We start from the raw sequence: 14585 nt of genomic DNA on the forward strand, positions 1-14585 counted from the left end.
CTACTAACAATCTTTAGTTTTAAAGGAAGGATGGATAGGCCCAGTCCTAGTGGTACGGGTAAATGCGTAAATCGGTTGACCCAGATTTTGCTGAGAAAATAATGCTGCTTCCCAAGAATGCAGATTTATATTTATCTGATCAAAAGGCTAAACATATTATACCTACATAAGTTGGACGAAGATTGAGATTATGTTATTTAAGAAATTGAAGACTTTAGCGATGAAGAATTACGTTCAGACAGTAAACTTTTAGAACTAGATCAACCTCTGGATCAGCGTTACTCAAAATGTGCTCTGCGAAGCACCGGTGCTCCGCGAAAATTCCGGTAGGGCTCCGCCAGCAGTTATAATAAATGAATGCATGTATTAAAGTGGACCATATAAGAATAAAGTTACCTAAGATAAAAATAAACAACCAAAACGAAACGCTCACTTATAGGTGTTACTGGTACATATACAAAAATTTAAGTAAATGCCCGACCTACTACATCGAAATGTTACAGCGTTACTCGTACGCCACCATTCGCCCCCGGACTATAAGCAATCGAATGACCTCGGTTCGTCGCGGTTTCTCGTGCTCTTGCGTCGACGCGTACTTCGGAGAAAATCGTCTGGCTCTCCGAAGTTTCTGAGGAATTCGAGATTATTCGATGGTTGCTGGTATAATATAAAGGATTGTTTGGCGCGGAGAATTTATTAATCAAGCAACGTACCGCAAAATTTACTCACACCGCGCTCAATATGTTATGTTGTCTTGTTGTTGTTCGTAGTGGTTGTAAAATCTTGTATTTTATGCGCAAAAAGATACTATTTGTCATAAAATTGACCAAATCAAATTAGTGTTAAAGAAGAATGGAGCGCTGGCTTAAAAGTGTTGCAAAAAAATGCAGGTTCGCTTGGATGATGCGTCAAATTCAAATCAAGGTGATATGACGGCATCAAGTTCTAGTTTAATGGTTTTAAGTTCAAGAAGTAAAACATCTATTGACACACTGAAGGTGAAAAAACGAAAGTATGACGAATCATGCTAAGATGCGCCGACATTTAGAAACTGTATATCCCGACTCCAAAAACAAAAGTAAAGAATTATTTCTACGTAAAAAAGAACAATTATTAAGAAGCCAAAAAACTATGACGTATAAGACTCAGACTGTCAATGAAAAGGAGGCATCGTATTTGGTTAGTTACCGCATTGCCCAAGCAGAAGAAGCGCATACTATCGCTGAATAGCTAATAAAACCATGTCGACGAAAAATCTGTAAAGCATCTTTCTACAGTGCTTTCGAACGATACAGTTACCCGCCGAATTGGGGGTATCGCAGCAAACGTAAAACAAGAACTGGTTTCACGGCATCAAAATAACAAATTCGTCTTGCAAATGGATGAGTCGACTGATATTGCTAGACTGGCCATCTTGCTAGTAATTGTTCGATATCCATACAAACATTCACTCAAAGAAGACTTGCTTATGTGCTCATCGCTGCCTACTAACACAACCAGAGAAGAAATTTTTAACACGATTAACATAGTTTTTGAAGAAAACCAACTAGATTGGAATGATTGCATTGATATTTGTACCGGTGTAGCCAAGGCAATAACAGGTAGTACAGCAAAAGCAATATCACGAATAAAAATGAAAGCTCCAAATTGTAGTTCCAGCCACTGCATCCTGCATAGACAATCACTCACGGTTAAGAAAATGCCACCAAATCTAAAATTGGTTCTTGATAAGTCAGTAAAAATAATTAATTTCGTCAAGTCACGTCCACTACAATCCCGATTGTTCTCAATATTATGTGAAGATTATGGTAGCGATCATAAAACACTATTGCATACTGAAGTGAGATGGTTGTTTTGGGGTAAAACTTTGACAAGGCTTTTTGAACTAAGAACAGAATTAGATGCTTTTCTTGCAAATGTTCCTTTTGATTTAAAAGACCGTTTGTCCGATAAAAGCTGGTTATTTAGACTAGCATTTTTAGCAGACATGTTTGGAAAACTTAACGAAATAAACCTGTCACTACAAGGAAAACAGACAATAGTTTTCAATGCTAACAACAAAATAACTGCCTTCTCTCAAAATAACTGTCTTTTGGATTACTTATTTTGGTAAGAGAGAAATCGAGTTCCTTAGTCACCATAGTCTTAGTGATACAGAAATATTTCAAAATGAAATATTTGTTGAATTGGTGCAATATCTCAATGATGTGCAAGGGACTTTTAAATCTTACTTTCCTGAAGAACAGAATATAAAACTCAAAATAAACTCATGGATTCAAAAACCTTTTTCATCTAAATTGCAGAAACCTGAAAATATGTCAAATCAGATCTATGAATCATTTCTAGAAATGACATCGGATACAAGCATGGAATCATTGTTCAAAACAATTTCACTAAATGATGCAAGGTTCGTGATGAATATCCACAACTTGCCACAAAAGGTTTGAATGTTCTTCTGCCATTCCCAACAACGTATTTGTGTGAAACGGGATTTTCAGCATATACAGCTACAAAAACAAAATACCGCAATAGACTGGATGCCGAACCAGACATGAGAATTCAACTTTGTTCTATCAAACCTGACATTACCCAGTTGATGAGGAATAAAAAACAATTACATGCCTCGCATTAAATAAACTTATTGTTATCATTTGCTTACTAACTCACTACTTACTGTATCTTTTTTTTGTATGATTATTAATAATCAGTTTACATATAACTGATTTTCTTTTTAGTTTAGAGTTTAGGGTTCCGTTAAAAATTTAGTTTTTTAAAAGGGTTTCGTCACGAAAAAAGTTTGAGTAACACTGCTCTGGATAATCAACAGCAAACTAGATCCGACGATCCCTTACAAGCAGAAATGAACATATTCCAGGGAAAACAATCTTCAGTGCCAAGCGAAGGAGCCTCTAACGGGATATGACAGGAGTCTCGAAAATAACCCGACTAAATCAGACATGTGAAATAATCTTTTTGTAGATAATAAAATGCTTCAAGAAATTGTAACTGGGACAAATATAAAAGTTACTTGTATGAGAGAGAATTTGTCCAATTATAATAACTCAAGTTACAGAAATACTGATATAGTCGAGCAAAAGCTTTAAATTTAGGTCGCCCGATATTTAAAATGATAATGTCTTTGAATGATGAAGTTATTTATTTATATTTTTTAATTTCAATTTTTATGTGTCCTGGTCCAATAGACCACATGTTTCGAATTATGTTAAAATTTTCACATTACGGATTAAGGGTTAATTTGAGTGAAAGTACTAGTACTTGTACATTTGATACTTGGTAGTAAGAATAAGTTAAGAAAACATCGATGGAGTACTTGTAAAGCACGAAAAGTATTTGGCACCAAACTATCTTTTGTTCAAATATGAAATATAGGCACTGTGATGCTCATAATAATCTATATTAAGTAGTATCTGAACCCATAATCGATTGATATTTACCGAATTATTTTGCACAGGTAATTGTTCACCAGATGGCGTGGATTCTTCACCTTTATCGTCGTCGTTGGTATTAATATTATATATAAATTCAGCGAATTCAGATTCGAGGGTATTCGAGGGCGAGTCTTGAGGCGTAGCCGCTGTATGAGTAATTATCGGCGGAATGGGTTTTTTTAATGCGTGGCGCAGCAAAGATTCCTTTTGCATATTGCATTTTGGTTCCTTTATAATACAGTCTTTGTTATTATAGTCATAACATTTCACTTGGCGATGAATCTTTTGGCCATTTAGATTCTTTACTTTCCGTAATTCATCTACCGAATTGCTGGTCCAATCATTGCGTTTGTTCTAAAATAATTTTATAAGTCTCAAAAGCTTAAGATTTAATGAAAAGCTCACATTTAGACAATGAATTTCGGATGATCCGCTGGTGTCAGACCGGCTACTTTCCTCGCTACTATCCTTTAAATTTGCCTCTAATATACAAGACATTTTCCTTCTGGCTAACTCTCTTTGCTCTCTCTCCCTCCTTTCATTCCTTTCAGAACTAAAACCTTCAACCAAGATGGCGACAAGAAGGTTAAAGAGAACATAATTACCAAATGTCATTAAAGCCACAAAATACAGAGCCGCCCAATGGGAGGTGCGAGCCATACCATTGGAAAGGACTATGTTCCAGTCCTCTTGTGTCAAAATCTAAAACGTATTCACAAAATGTAAATCATTTCAAAATAATAAATTTAAAGAAAATCTAATTAAATTAAGTTTCTCACTTGAAAAACGGTCACTGTCGCCCAGAGGATATTGTTGAAATGTTTGCGGTCGCACAGGCAACGAGGATCCTTCTTTTCCAGCATATCGCAGTCGCAATTACGGACTGCGCCCTTTTCGTCTATATAATTGCAAAACTTACCCCCAAACAGGTACATGCCCAGGATGCTAAGGAGGAGGAGGTAAATTTGACAACTCGCATGTGTTAAAAGTGAAGCTATTGTTATTGTATTATTTTCATACAGGTCACTCATTTTAAAAATTTGTTGATTGAATTAATGAAACTAAACGAGCCACACACGCAAGATTTAAATTTTTGCCTAAAACATAATATTAATTTTGTCACCTTGAAATTGCTAATTTATAAATAAATATATAAATAAAAGGAAGTGATTTGATTTCTAGAAGGTTTCTTGATAGATAACTCAAATATAACTTTTATTGGAATATTTCTCTTTGAAGTGAAAAGTAAAGCAGGATCTTGAGCAAGTATCTTATGATTGCAAAGCAATATGTGGTACTAAAAGATCGTTTTAGCAAATTTCCGCACGTATTTCTCACACAATTAACAAATATTTTATAAGGCATAAGAAATAAATACTGGAAATCACAAAATAATACTGGAAATGTGATATTAACGTTCATCATAGTTTATACCTATTCCATTTAATGTTTTTTATTATCTATTCTTTTTCTGGATCTCTTTCTGATTTTCGAATTTCCCGTCATTTTTCTATTAATGCCAGTATTTCATCTGACATCCAATGCTGATGGTTTGATTTATTTGGCTTTTTGTCAGCTGCTTTCATAATCTATTTTTCAACACTTCTCCACATTTAACCCGAGCCTCCTTTTAGTTGGGAATGTCCACTGTTTCTGTGGGCTGCTTGAAAGATTATTGGTTCAGGAGCCCGGATTCGTTTGGTCTTTGCTTTAAATATAATATTGGCTTGCTCAATTTGATATTAAAATTTGCTCCGAGTAAATTATGATCAAATCTGCACTCATCGCTTGGTTTTGTTTTGACATTATGCATCTTTACATTCTCAATGTTTTATTGGCTAGGAAATAGTCGGTTTTCATATTTTCCAGTGTACAAACGTCATAGATGGTTAAACATAATGTTCATTAGAGATTATGGCTATCAGTAGCAAATTATTTTTATTTGTTGCCTCGTTCGTTTCGTTCTCAGGCGACCACTATGTCTCGTAGATGGTCATTCGAAGTTGTTCTTTCTACCTTTGTGTTAAAATCTCCCAATACTATCACGATACTCAAAGCTTGATAGTGGCCATAGTATTTTTTTACGATGTTTTATAAATCTCTATCTCTTGGTCGTCTCCGTAGGCATGTATACTTGAATCAGGTGTAACTTCTATGGTTTGGTATTTGGGATGAGGGTCATTTTTCTTTTGTTGAGTGATCTGTAGACTTCAATATACTGGAAAAGTGTCTGTTGACCAGGAAGGAAACACCATTTCTGCCTTCGTCTAAGTAATATATAACATATGTTTTTCAATAGCAAAGTATCCGCAGCTCTTCTAGTGTATTTCTGAGAGACCGCAGACGTCTATATTGAGGCGCATCAATTCTCTTTCTATTATGTGCAGTTTCCCAGGCTAAAGAAGTCCCCTCACATTCCATGTTCCGATATCTCGACCATTGCGAAGTTGGTCCGTGTTAGACTGATCAGTAGCCCATTTTCCGGGCAGGGACTGGTTGCTCACCATTGCAAGCTCGGTCACCAATTTCACACCAGCTACCCCGGACCTATGTTGCCGCCGATCGTTACTCGGATCTCTCGGCATCCAACTTTCGATTGTGTGATGTGCTCTTGGGATAATAATCAACAGTTTTTCCCTTGCTTCCTAGTCCTATGCCGTTGGCCCAGAGACTTATCCGCCTTTAGAATTTGGATTTTCTGGGCAAAAGGGTACTAGTTTCACCTTATAGCATCCCTAGGGATCTGGATTGCCACTTGGCCACTTAGCCCTGTCGTACCGCAGTTCAGTATGGGTATCTGTAATTGCAGATAGTGGTGAAAGCACCAGTGCACTTAGGCCACACTAGGCCCACTGTGCACCTCTATTGAAGGAGTAGGCGAGTTCTCCCCCCAGCTCATCATCCCGCCCAGCGAAACAACGAGAGCGATAATATCGCATGTGACCTGATCCACTTTATGACCGCAGACAATAGCGCCGTTGTTAGCATAGGTCATATGACAGCTGTGTAGATCCACATAACCACCCTAAAGGAGAATCCTCAAGCCTTGCCAATTTATGCGTCTGTCTGCTCGGAAGAGATATATGCTTTCTGTCCTCTTTTTGTAATGTAAGAGTTCCAATTAAGTTTGCTATCGAGTGTCAGGCCTAGGTACTTTACTTCCAATGCATAACTTAGCGAGGTGCCTGATAGTTTGGATGCCAGAAGAGATGTTATCTTCTCTTTTAGGTGAATAGTATTATCTCAGCCTTTTTGGGATTAATATACAGAGTGTCCGGAAAAAGGACCGCCGACCTTACACCTCTGAATTTTTCAGTCTGAGCATGTATGAAAGGCTTTGTGTATATGGTTCCGATATTAAACGGGGATCATTTAAGGGAAAGAATCATTGCAGCTGGAGAGCATTTCAGGTTGAAACCAAATATTTTTTAAAGCCTTAGATTTTCTTTAATAAAGAGAGCTCGTATGTGTATACAAATGAATGGAGGTCACGTAGAACAAATAATTTAGGGTCATTATTCTATGATTTTTATTATAATAAGTAATTTAGCATTAATTTAGAAAAAATAATATACGTTTATTTTGTTAACTTGTTAAAATGTATCTATATTTTAAAATTAAGATATCTAATAAACGGATTCTCAGACCGACAAGAAAAGATAATTAGAATTTTTCACTAAAACTTTATTATACAGGGGTACAAAAAAGTTTTGGTATTTTTAACACATGCAATATACCGCAGGTGGCGCCCTCTGCAAGGTATAGCGAATCCGTGAACGAATTTCAATTTCTCGTTCCAAAAAACCCCCTCACACCAAATTTAATTTAATATCTTATGAAACACCCGACTTTAAATAAACGATTTTATATTTCTCATTTTGATGCCCTGTATAATGAATACTGAGCGCCCAATTAAAAAATGGCATAACGAAAGTCGCATTATTTTGGTCCACCCTATATGTGGCCGGCGGATTGGCCTCCTTTTTTCAGACACCCTGTATTCCACAGGGAATATTCCACACACCGGTTCTCTATAAGTTGAAGTATATTCTCTGCATTCACTAGCAAAGAGATTGTTCAAATTTATCCATTTGCAGAAAAACAAAGTCATCAGCCTAGGCGGATTTGGATGGGAGACGGATGGGAGATTTGTACGTGTCTGGGTGTTAATTATTTTTAACGACTGGCTTATTTCACAGAAAGTTGTTTTATCCAACGCACTCATGATTTCAATAAACACACCCAGGGTGAAGTCTTTGTAATCCATCAACCTTTCCACCCGCCCTATCACTGAGTGTAGGGCAGAGTCTTGTGATCTCCCTGGAGTGCATACATTCTGGAGGTACCGTAGTTATTCTGCTCCACCTCTGCTGCCCTTTTCATCTTTGTCTGTGACATTAGACAAGAAGCCCTAGTCAGGTGCTAGCTTCCCGGACCAGAAAGTTCCCGAAAACTACTGAGCTCCTGTTCTCATCTTGATGCCCTTTCCCTGATAGGACTATATTTATATTAATATTTAGAATTTTTCATTTAATATAATGAAGTGAGCATCTACTTCCGGTGTAACCGTATTTCGACGAGTTGCTCCCATCGACTTAATTATATTATCAAACTTTCCGATTTTTTGCTAATTATTTTTCCCACAATCGATCGATGAAATTCTTGGAGATTCACCCTGTATCTAATCCTGGACTATACAAAGATCATATTCATGAAATCTATATATACTACCTAACCACGATTAGTTAATTTTGTATAATGTTCAATGATCTTAATATGCGGAAACATTATAATTTTAAGCTATTAAAGGATCAAAGTTTACTTGCAAAGCAACATCAATGACTTGTAGAGAGCAAGAAGCATTACTTCAAATTTATAAGCTGTAAAGTGACTCAGTATATTTATAAATAATTAAAGAAACAAACATTTATTTTAAAGAAATTTCTAATTTTACTTATAGTGGTGTTGAAGCATTGAAGGCAATTTTTCGCCGACTTTATATACTTTCGATTAAATTAATGATAAATATAGATTCTTGCTTCATCATTTTAATTTATTACACTAAAAAAAATAAATGTAAAATTTTTAACTAAAATTTCATAATTAAAAAAACGTAACGGGTCATCTAAGTTTTCTTACGAGTGTGGTTAAAAAAATCGTAAACTTCGTGACCAAAGTGTTATATTCTATTCTATTCCATATAAATAACGCTTTCTAAAGTAAACAATACACGGCTGGGGTGACATGTTGACAAAAAGTAGAGCACTACTAAAGCAACTAACATTTAACCATGCAAAGACATAACAAAAATATCAATTCGTTTATAATAAACAGTGCACATATTCACCAAGGTAATATACATATGTTTTTCTATTACATCTGTATGAACTCGTTGGAAGCAATTTGATAATTTTCTGAAGATCTGAGATCTAGAACTAGTTCTATTGAATAAAACTATATTATAGGGGTAAAAGTTGTATTACTCAATGAAAAAGGTTATAAGCGTTATAATCTTGCTAGAGGCTCTTTATTATTCCAACAAGTTTACATGTACAGGACATGCTATATCCAAAACAACAAAAATACATACCTGCACCTGCTTCGAAATTAACACAACTTGACTGAATTATTTATTAGTTTTTTTAGTGATAAGTCAATGCACTAAAGGTTCTCAACTACACACGTTTTAAAAAAGTGGGTTAAAAGGGCCAAAAAGTGAGTTTCATTAAATGATATATATGTACCTGAAAAACGGTAACCAAGGACCATAAAAGCGAGTCAAAATTTTTCCGGTCTTTGTCGTCGTCCGAATTTGAGAGGCACATTCCCTCCCCATCCTCCCTATCCTTGTTTCTACAAAACTTGCACCCGAAAATATTCATACCCAGTATACTAAAAACATCCCAAAAATCAACTTTATTATTAAAATACCATTTTATTTATTATGATTTATGTTTTGCATAGGTATTTATAGTCATGTGGTTTGTTTCCATTGAACTATGGCTTACTTCAGGCGCAACAATTTGATTTTTAAGCCGTTCAGATGCATGTTTGGGACTACTGTACAGGATGGTCCACGATCTCGAAGATGATCAGATTTACAGATTCGACTTAAGAAGTTCAACATTTTTAATCTTTAAATTTACTTAAAACTAAAATAAATCCAAAATGCTTCTAGATATATCCGCTAAATCGTATTTTTAATTTGTCTAAATTAATAAACAGTTATTTTGTCTTTTCAAGGTACTGTTATTGTCAAGTTTAAAGTTCGACGGTCTTCTTTTAGTCAAAAGGTAAAATAAGAGAAAAATAATTTTGGTTAGAGCATCTGCAAGAATTGCTTATTTAGTGCAAAAAAAATATTACTTGTGCCTCGTCCTGAGTGTTACTCAATGTGTCCTAGATTTTTTAATAAAGAAAAATTACTCGAAATTCTAATAATAAATTATGATACTTGCACACACCCACTGATGAAAAAGTGTGGCATTTTCCCCTCAAAGCCCTCTTTCACTTTCTTGACATTCGACAATTTCAAACCATCAAGTAGTAAGTTGCATAAAAAACACTAAACTGAATGGCCGTATATTAATGTTTTAAAATCTAAAGGTGTATGCTGCAGCTAGAGTACTCGCACAACCACGTTAATTGCTGTACTACTTACAATATTTGTACTATTGGAACTCATGACACCTATTTGATTTAGCGCCGAAAAATGCCCATTTCGCGAAAAGTATTTTGTGATGCAATCCATTTGAACAGGAAGAAGTGTATGTGTGAAAGTATATATAAAATATAAATAAAATTAAATATTACGAACCATGAAAGGAAAAAAGTAAAGTAAATTCAACTTGCGACTTAATCAAATATTAAGTTTATTTAAGCAACAAAATTACAACTAGACTCTAAAATTAAAAAATAAAACGTCAGCAATTTTTTGTCGCTGCCATCGTTTTACTTAGCAAACTTCAAACCTGTCAGAAACTTATATTACCACCCATCATTTTGGCCATCAATCTGGTCTAGTGCTTTTAGATTATTCGAAAGCATTTGACACTGCCATTAACTATTGTTTGCAATTTTATATTACATAGCTTTTTCGGATGATGCTTACCAAGAATTATGTTAAGGATCGAAGTATGTTTAAGCTAGTGTAGCTCAATCAACTAAAGACAATATTGTGATGTGCCGCAAGGTTCAATATTGAGACCGCTTTTATGCATAATATACAGGTTGAAAGTTGAAGACTACGCATTGTCCAAAATAAGAGCAAAAATAACATTGCTTTCTCTCGACAATGATCGCTATATTTGCAGTTATTTTTTACAGAATAAGAATAATATTATCGGCATGCGTCATTATCCTGACGACCGCACACAACACTGACTTTTAAGGCGCTATTATCTTTTTCTCAACTAATTATCACTGTAATTATACCCTAATTATACAAGTACAATGTAGGGATTTTTTTTTCAATTCTATTTGAAAATAGATTTCTTGCGATACAATCATTTTTAATGTACTTTCAAATGTTGAGACATCAAGAATGCCATAAATGCCACCCTTAAGTGTGGTCCCTTCTATCGAAAGGGTCTTGAAAAGAGTCTGAAAGAATGACTGCTTGCCAAGAAATGGCTTGCCCTACATATGTAAATCCTAAAATCATAAAAATATTTTGGAAATGACCAAGCTTTAGCGTAATATTTTGCCAAATTTTATTGCAAGTAATACTTGCTTATAAAATGTGTACCCATATTAGTAGAACTGTAGCAACGACTTTTGTGCAGGCAAAACTAGAGCAGGCAGTTAAATTCCTACGGTGAAGCAAAGTTAAGTAATACTTTGTTCAGAACCTTTATTTACTGCGTTGGTATAAAAAATTTAAATGATGGAGGAGAAGGCTTTATAATGCAGGTATCATGTATACGAAATGTTCTGCAGATTCAAAGCATAAAAAGTCAAAATCCTAGAGAGCTCTGCATAAGACTCCTTCTCACTACACCTTAATTATAGGAGATTTTAATGTCAAACTGGGACAAAAGTTATAATTATTGGGGATCAAAGGCAGACGCTTACTAACGTCGAACTGAAAAACAACGACGCAGCGAGCAAGTAGCAGAGCACACGAAATGCATATTTCGTCTTTATGCACCTCTCTACGCGTAGTGACCGATTCCCCAACCTGTATACTTGCAACTTTACATCATGCATGAAGAATGCATGATGTAATCACCAGTTCTTAATTAATAAAAATTTAAGATAATATCAGTAAGAGTTTTTAGCATACCACAGATTGCTTACTTGTAGGGATTAAAACGGATCTAAGATGTAGGAATCGTTTTATGTTAGATCTTAATATAAAAATGGGGGATACGGTCTTACAATTTACTAATTACGCAAACAAATCTTGGTCTAAGAATTGATCCCGAGCTTCGGCTTAGAAAGTAAATAGGGCATTATATAAAAAAGATATTAATTAGCAGATTCTTTAGAGTAAGTCAGTTCTACTATTTTGACATTTTATCTGAACCATTTCTAACAAACAGAATTAAGAAAAGAACAGAAAAGTTATTTGCACTTTATTTACGGCTTAAAAGAATACGATTCTGTGTCACATAAGCTACACGATGCCAAGTGGTTGATATTCAAAATTATAAGTACTTTAATTTAGGATTAATTTGATTTTCTTTTTTTCTTTCTTTATTTTTATGTATTACTCATGCGATTTAATATTATTAATACAGTTGTATTTTTAACTGTATAGGGACTGAACTTTAAACTATTTGCAATGATTTTCATCTTTTTTTTTTCAATTCATACAATTACTTGGTTAGACTGTTGTATTGATTGTTACAAAAAAAAAAACGCTTTTATTATTAAATCACAGGACAGTTTTACTACTAACCAAAACTTTTTATTTTATTCTAATATTTTGAGTTTAATGCAAAAAATACATTCTAATACTTTCCACGAGTTTGGTTAAAATATATTGATGATGTATTCTCCGTGTTCAACAAAAGCAAATGCACTATTGATAATTTTGTAGAACAACTCAATTACTGCCTTCCATCCATTAAATTTGCCATCGAATAACCAACTTCGTTCTTAGATATTTTTGTTATCAAAAATAGCAATTGGTTAGAATTTGATATTTATAGAAAAGAAACAAATACTCGTAAATACATAACTAGTGACTAAAAAAGAATTCATAACGAGTTACCTATTTTGTTGGGTATTACATCACAGTATTACGTATTAAGTAAATGCTATCTCATACGCTCAATTATTCAAAAAAAAAGAAGAAGGAAATACACTTATTCACGTATTTAGAAGAAATGTGAACTTAAGTCTTTACCGATACAAGAAAAATATATTAGAATTAATTTTGAAAAAATTTTGAAAAATATAGTAAAAAAAGTAAACAAGACGTTAAAAAAGATAAGTATTCTTACATTTTTAATTTAATTTAACTTTATTGACCTGGATAACGGCTGTAGATTTAATTACTGAAATGTTGGTTCAAATTACGTATTTTTATTTGCAGGGATAGCAATGTCTATAAGAGTGATTTTATCTTTTTTGTGTATGATTATAATATCCGGCTTGTTGGGTGAGGTTGTTTTGTATCTGATACATAATCTATCCTATGATATTTTGTGTTTTTTAGATTATATTACATATTGACTTGCATTGGTAATATGGTAACTTTTTTTTTAAGAGGCCATGTAGAATTCTACGACATCAGTGTGTCGTTCAGTATATTCATTCGAGGATCCCATTTGCAACTTAATGTTTGGTGGGCGATGTATGTACGTTGTGCTTAGTGTATAAGTTTATTCGCAATTGCCGAAATCGGCCACTGCCTAAAATTTTTACCCACAACGCATTATGAGTATGAACATATTTATCCACGATGCGATAAAATACTTTTTTTCGAGTACTGCGTAAACTTAAATGACAAGAACGCATTGTGCGTAAATTTCTTATAGCCTTGATGTCAGACAATAATTATAAAAATTGGGCAAAGAGACAATTATTTAAAGTACCAAAAACCGTAGTTTCCACCCAGGTATAAAACGAACACCTTATGAAGCTATGTTCGGAACTCGACAGAAAAATACTCAAAAAAACTTTTAGATTTGTGCTTGGACACTGGTGTAGTAAATCAAATTTCGACCAACGAAACGAACGAATACTAGAGAACAACGTTCAATTTGATATGGAAATCGAATAAAACTTTGAAACAGAATCTAATTAAAACGATGAAAGACTGGAAATTGAAAAAGAAAATATTATGACCAATTGTTGTGTTTATGATTGTATTTACCTCCCACGTAATACTGTATTGATTCATAGCATTGAATGCAATGAATCAATTCATATGGAGTGTGCAACTGATTTAGATTTACCATTGTACTTGCTTTATGGTAATAAAACGGCAACTCAAATCAATGAAAGTTGCAATGCACTTGTTAATGTAGGTGAAATTATATATTATGTGTTATTAATTATACTGGACGTAGATCGCGGGCGGTGAACTCCTAGAAATGTTTTTTAGCCGTAGTTGTGGAAAAAACTGATCAAGCTTTATTCATTCTGGGTACCAAAAATGAGAGATTAAAACGATTGTACTACAGTAAAAATAAATTTCAGTTATCACCTGCGGTATTTTTATCGCTATCTGAGGTTGCTGAAGAATCCATTATTAATTGTACGGCAAGAAGCTAATGTTGTCTTCTGGATATAAGCAAGGATTTATTAAATGTAACTGTTTTAAGAGATGTAGAAATAAGTCGTGTGCGTCTGTAAAATTAAATGTATTATGTATTTCTAAATGCCATAAGAGCACTTATAATAACTAATTTTTCATCATCATGTCAAACATAACTAATTCTTTAGTTATGTTTGATCTTGTTTTCCTTTTTCTTTTTGTATTATTTTAAAAAAATTACTATCATACACATACCTAATGTAATTATATGATAGGTAGCTTAATAAACTACTGAACTAGGTAGCTTTAAGTAAATGTATTTTTTTATTCATTCTCTTATTAAAAACGTGTTCTGGGTAAGGTGCACCGAACTGAATGCGAATTGGCTAAAATAAATGATTCGCAAAGCGAGATAAAACCAGACTAAG

General features: G+C 34.1%; 1 protein-coding gene across 2 annotated transcripts in view; it reads right to left on the reverse strand.

The window, feature by feature from the left end:
* Positions 1-14585, reverse strand: part of LOC126745146 (voltage-dependent T-type calcium channel subunit alpha-1G-like) — a 111149-nt gene that overhangs the window by 35875 nt on the left and 60689 nt on the right. The window contains exons 15-17 of one of the 2 annotated variants that reach the window (XM_050452866.1): positions 4229-4394; positions 3855-4151; positions 3456-3803 (exon numbers count right to left, since the gene is read on the reverse strand). In XM_050452866.1, coding sequence (XP_050308823.1) covers positions 3456-3803; positions 3855-4151; positions 4229-4394 — 811 coding nt within the window. Of the gene's footprint in view, positions 1-3455; positions 3804-3854; positions 4152-4228; positions 4395-9193; positions 9342-14585 lie in introns of both variants that reach the window. The other variant, XM_050452867.1, reaches the window with a different exon arrangement.

This window comes from Anthonomus grandis, chromosome 15, assembly GCF_022605725.1.
Source record: "Anthonomus grandis grandis chromosome 15, icAntGran1.3, whole genome shotgun sequence".
Taxonomy (NCBI): Eukaryota; Metazoa; Arthropoda; class Insecta; order Coleoptera; family Curculionidae; genus Anthonomus; species Anthonomus grandis.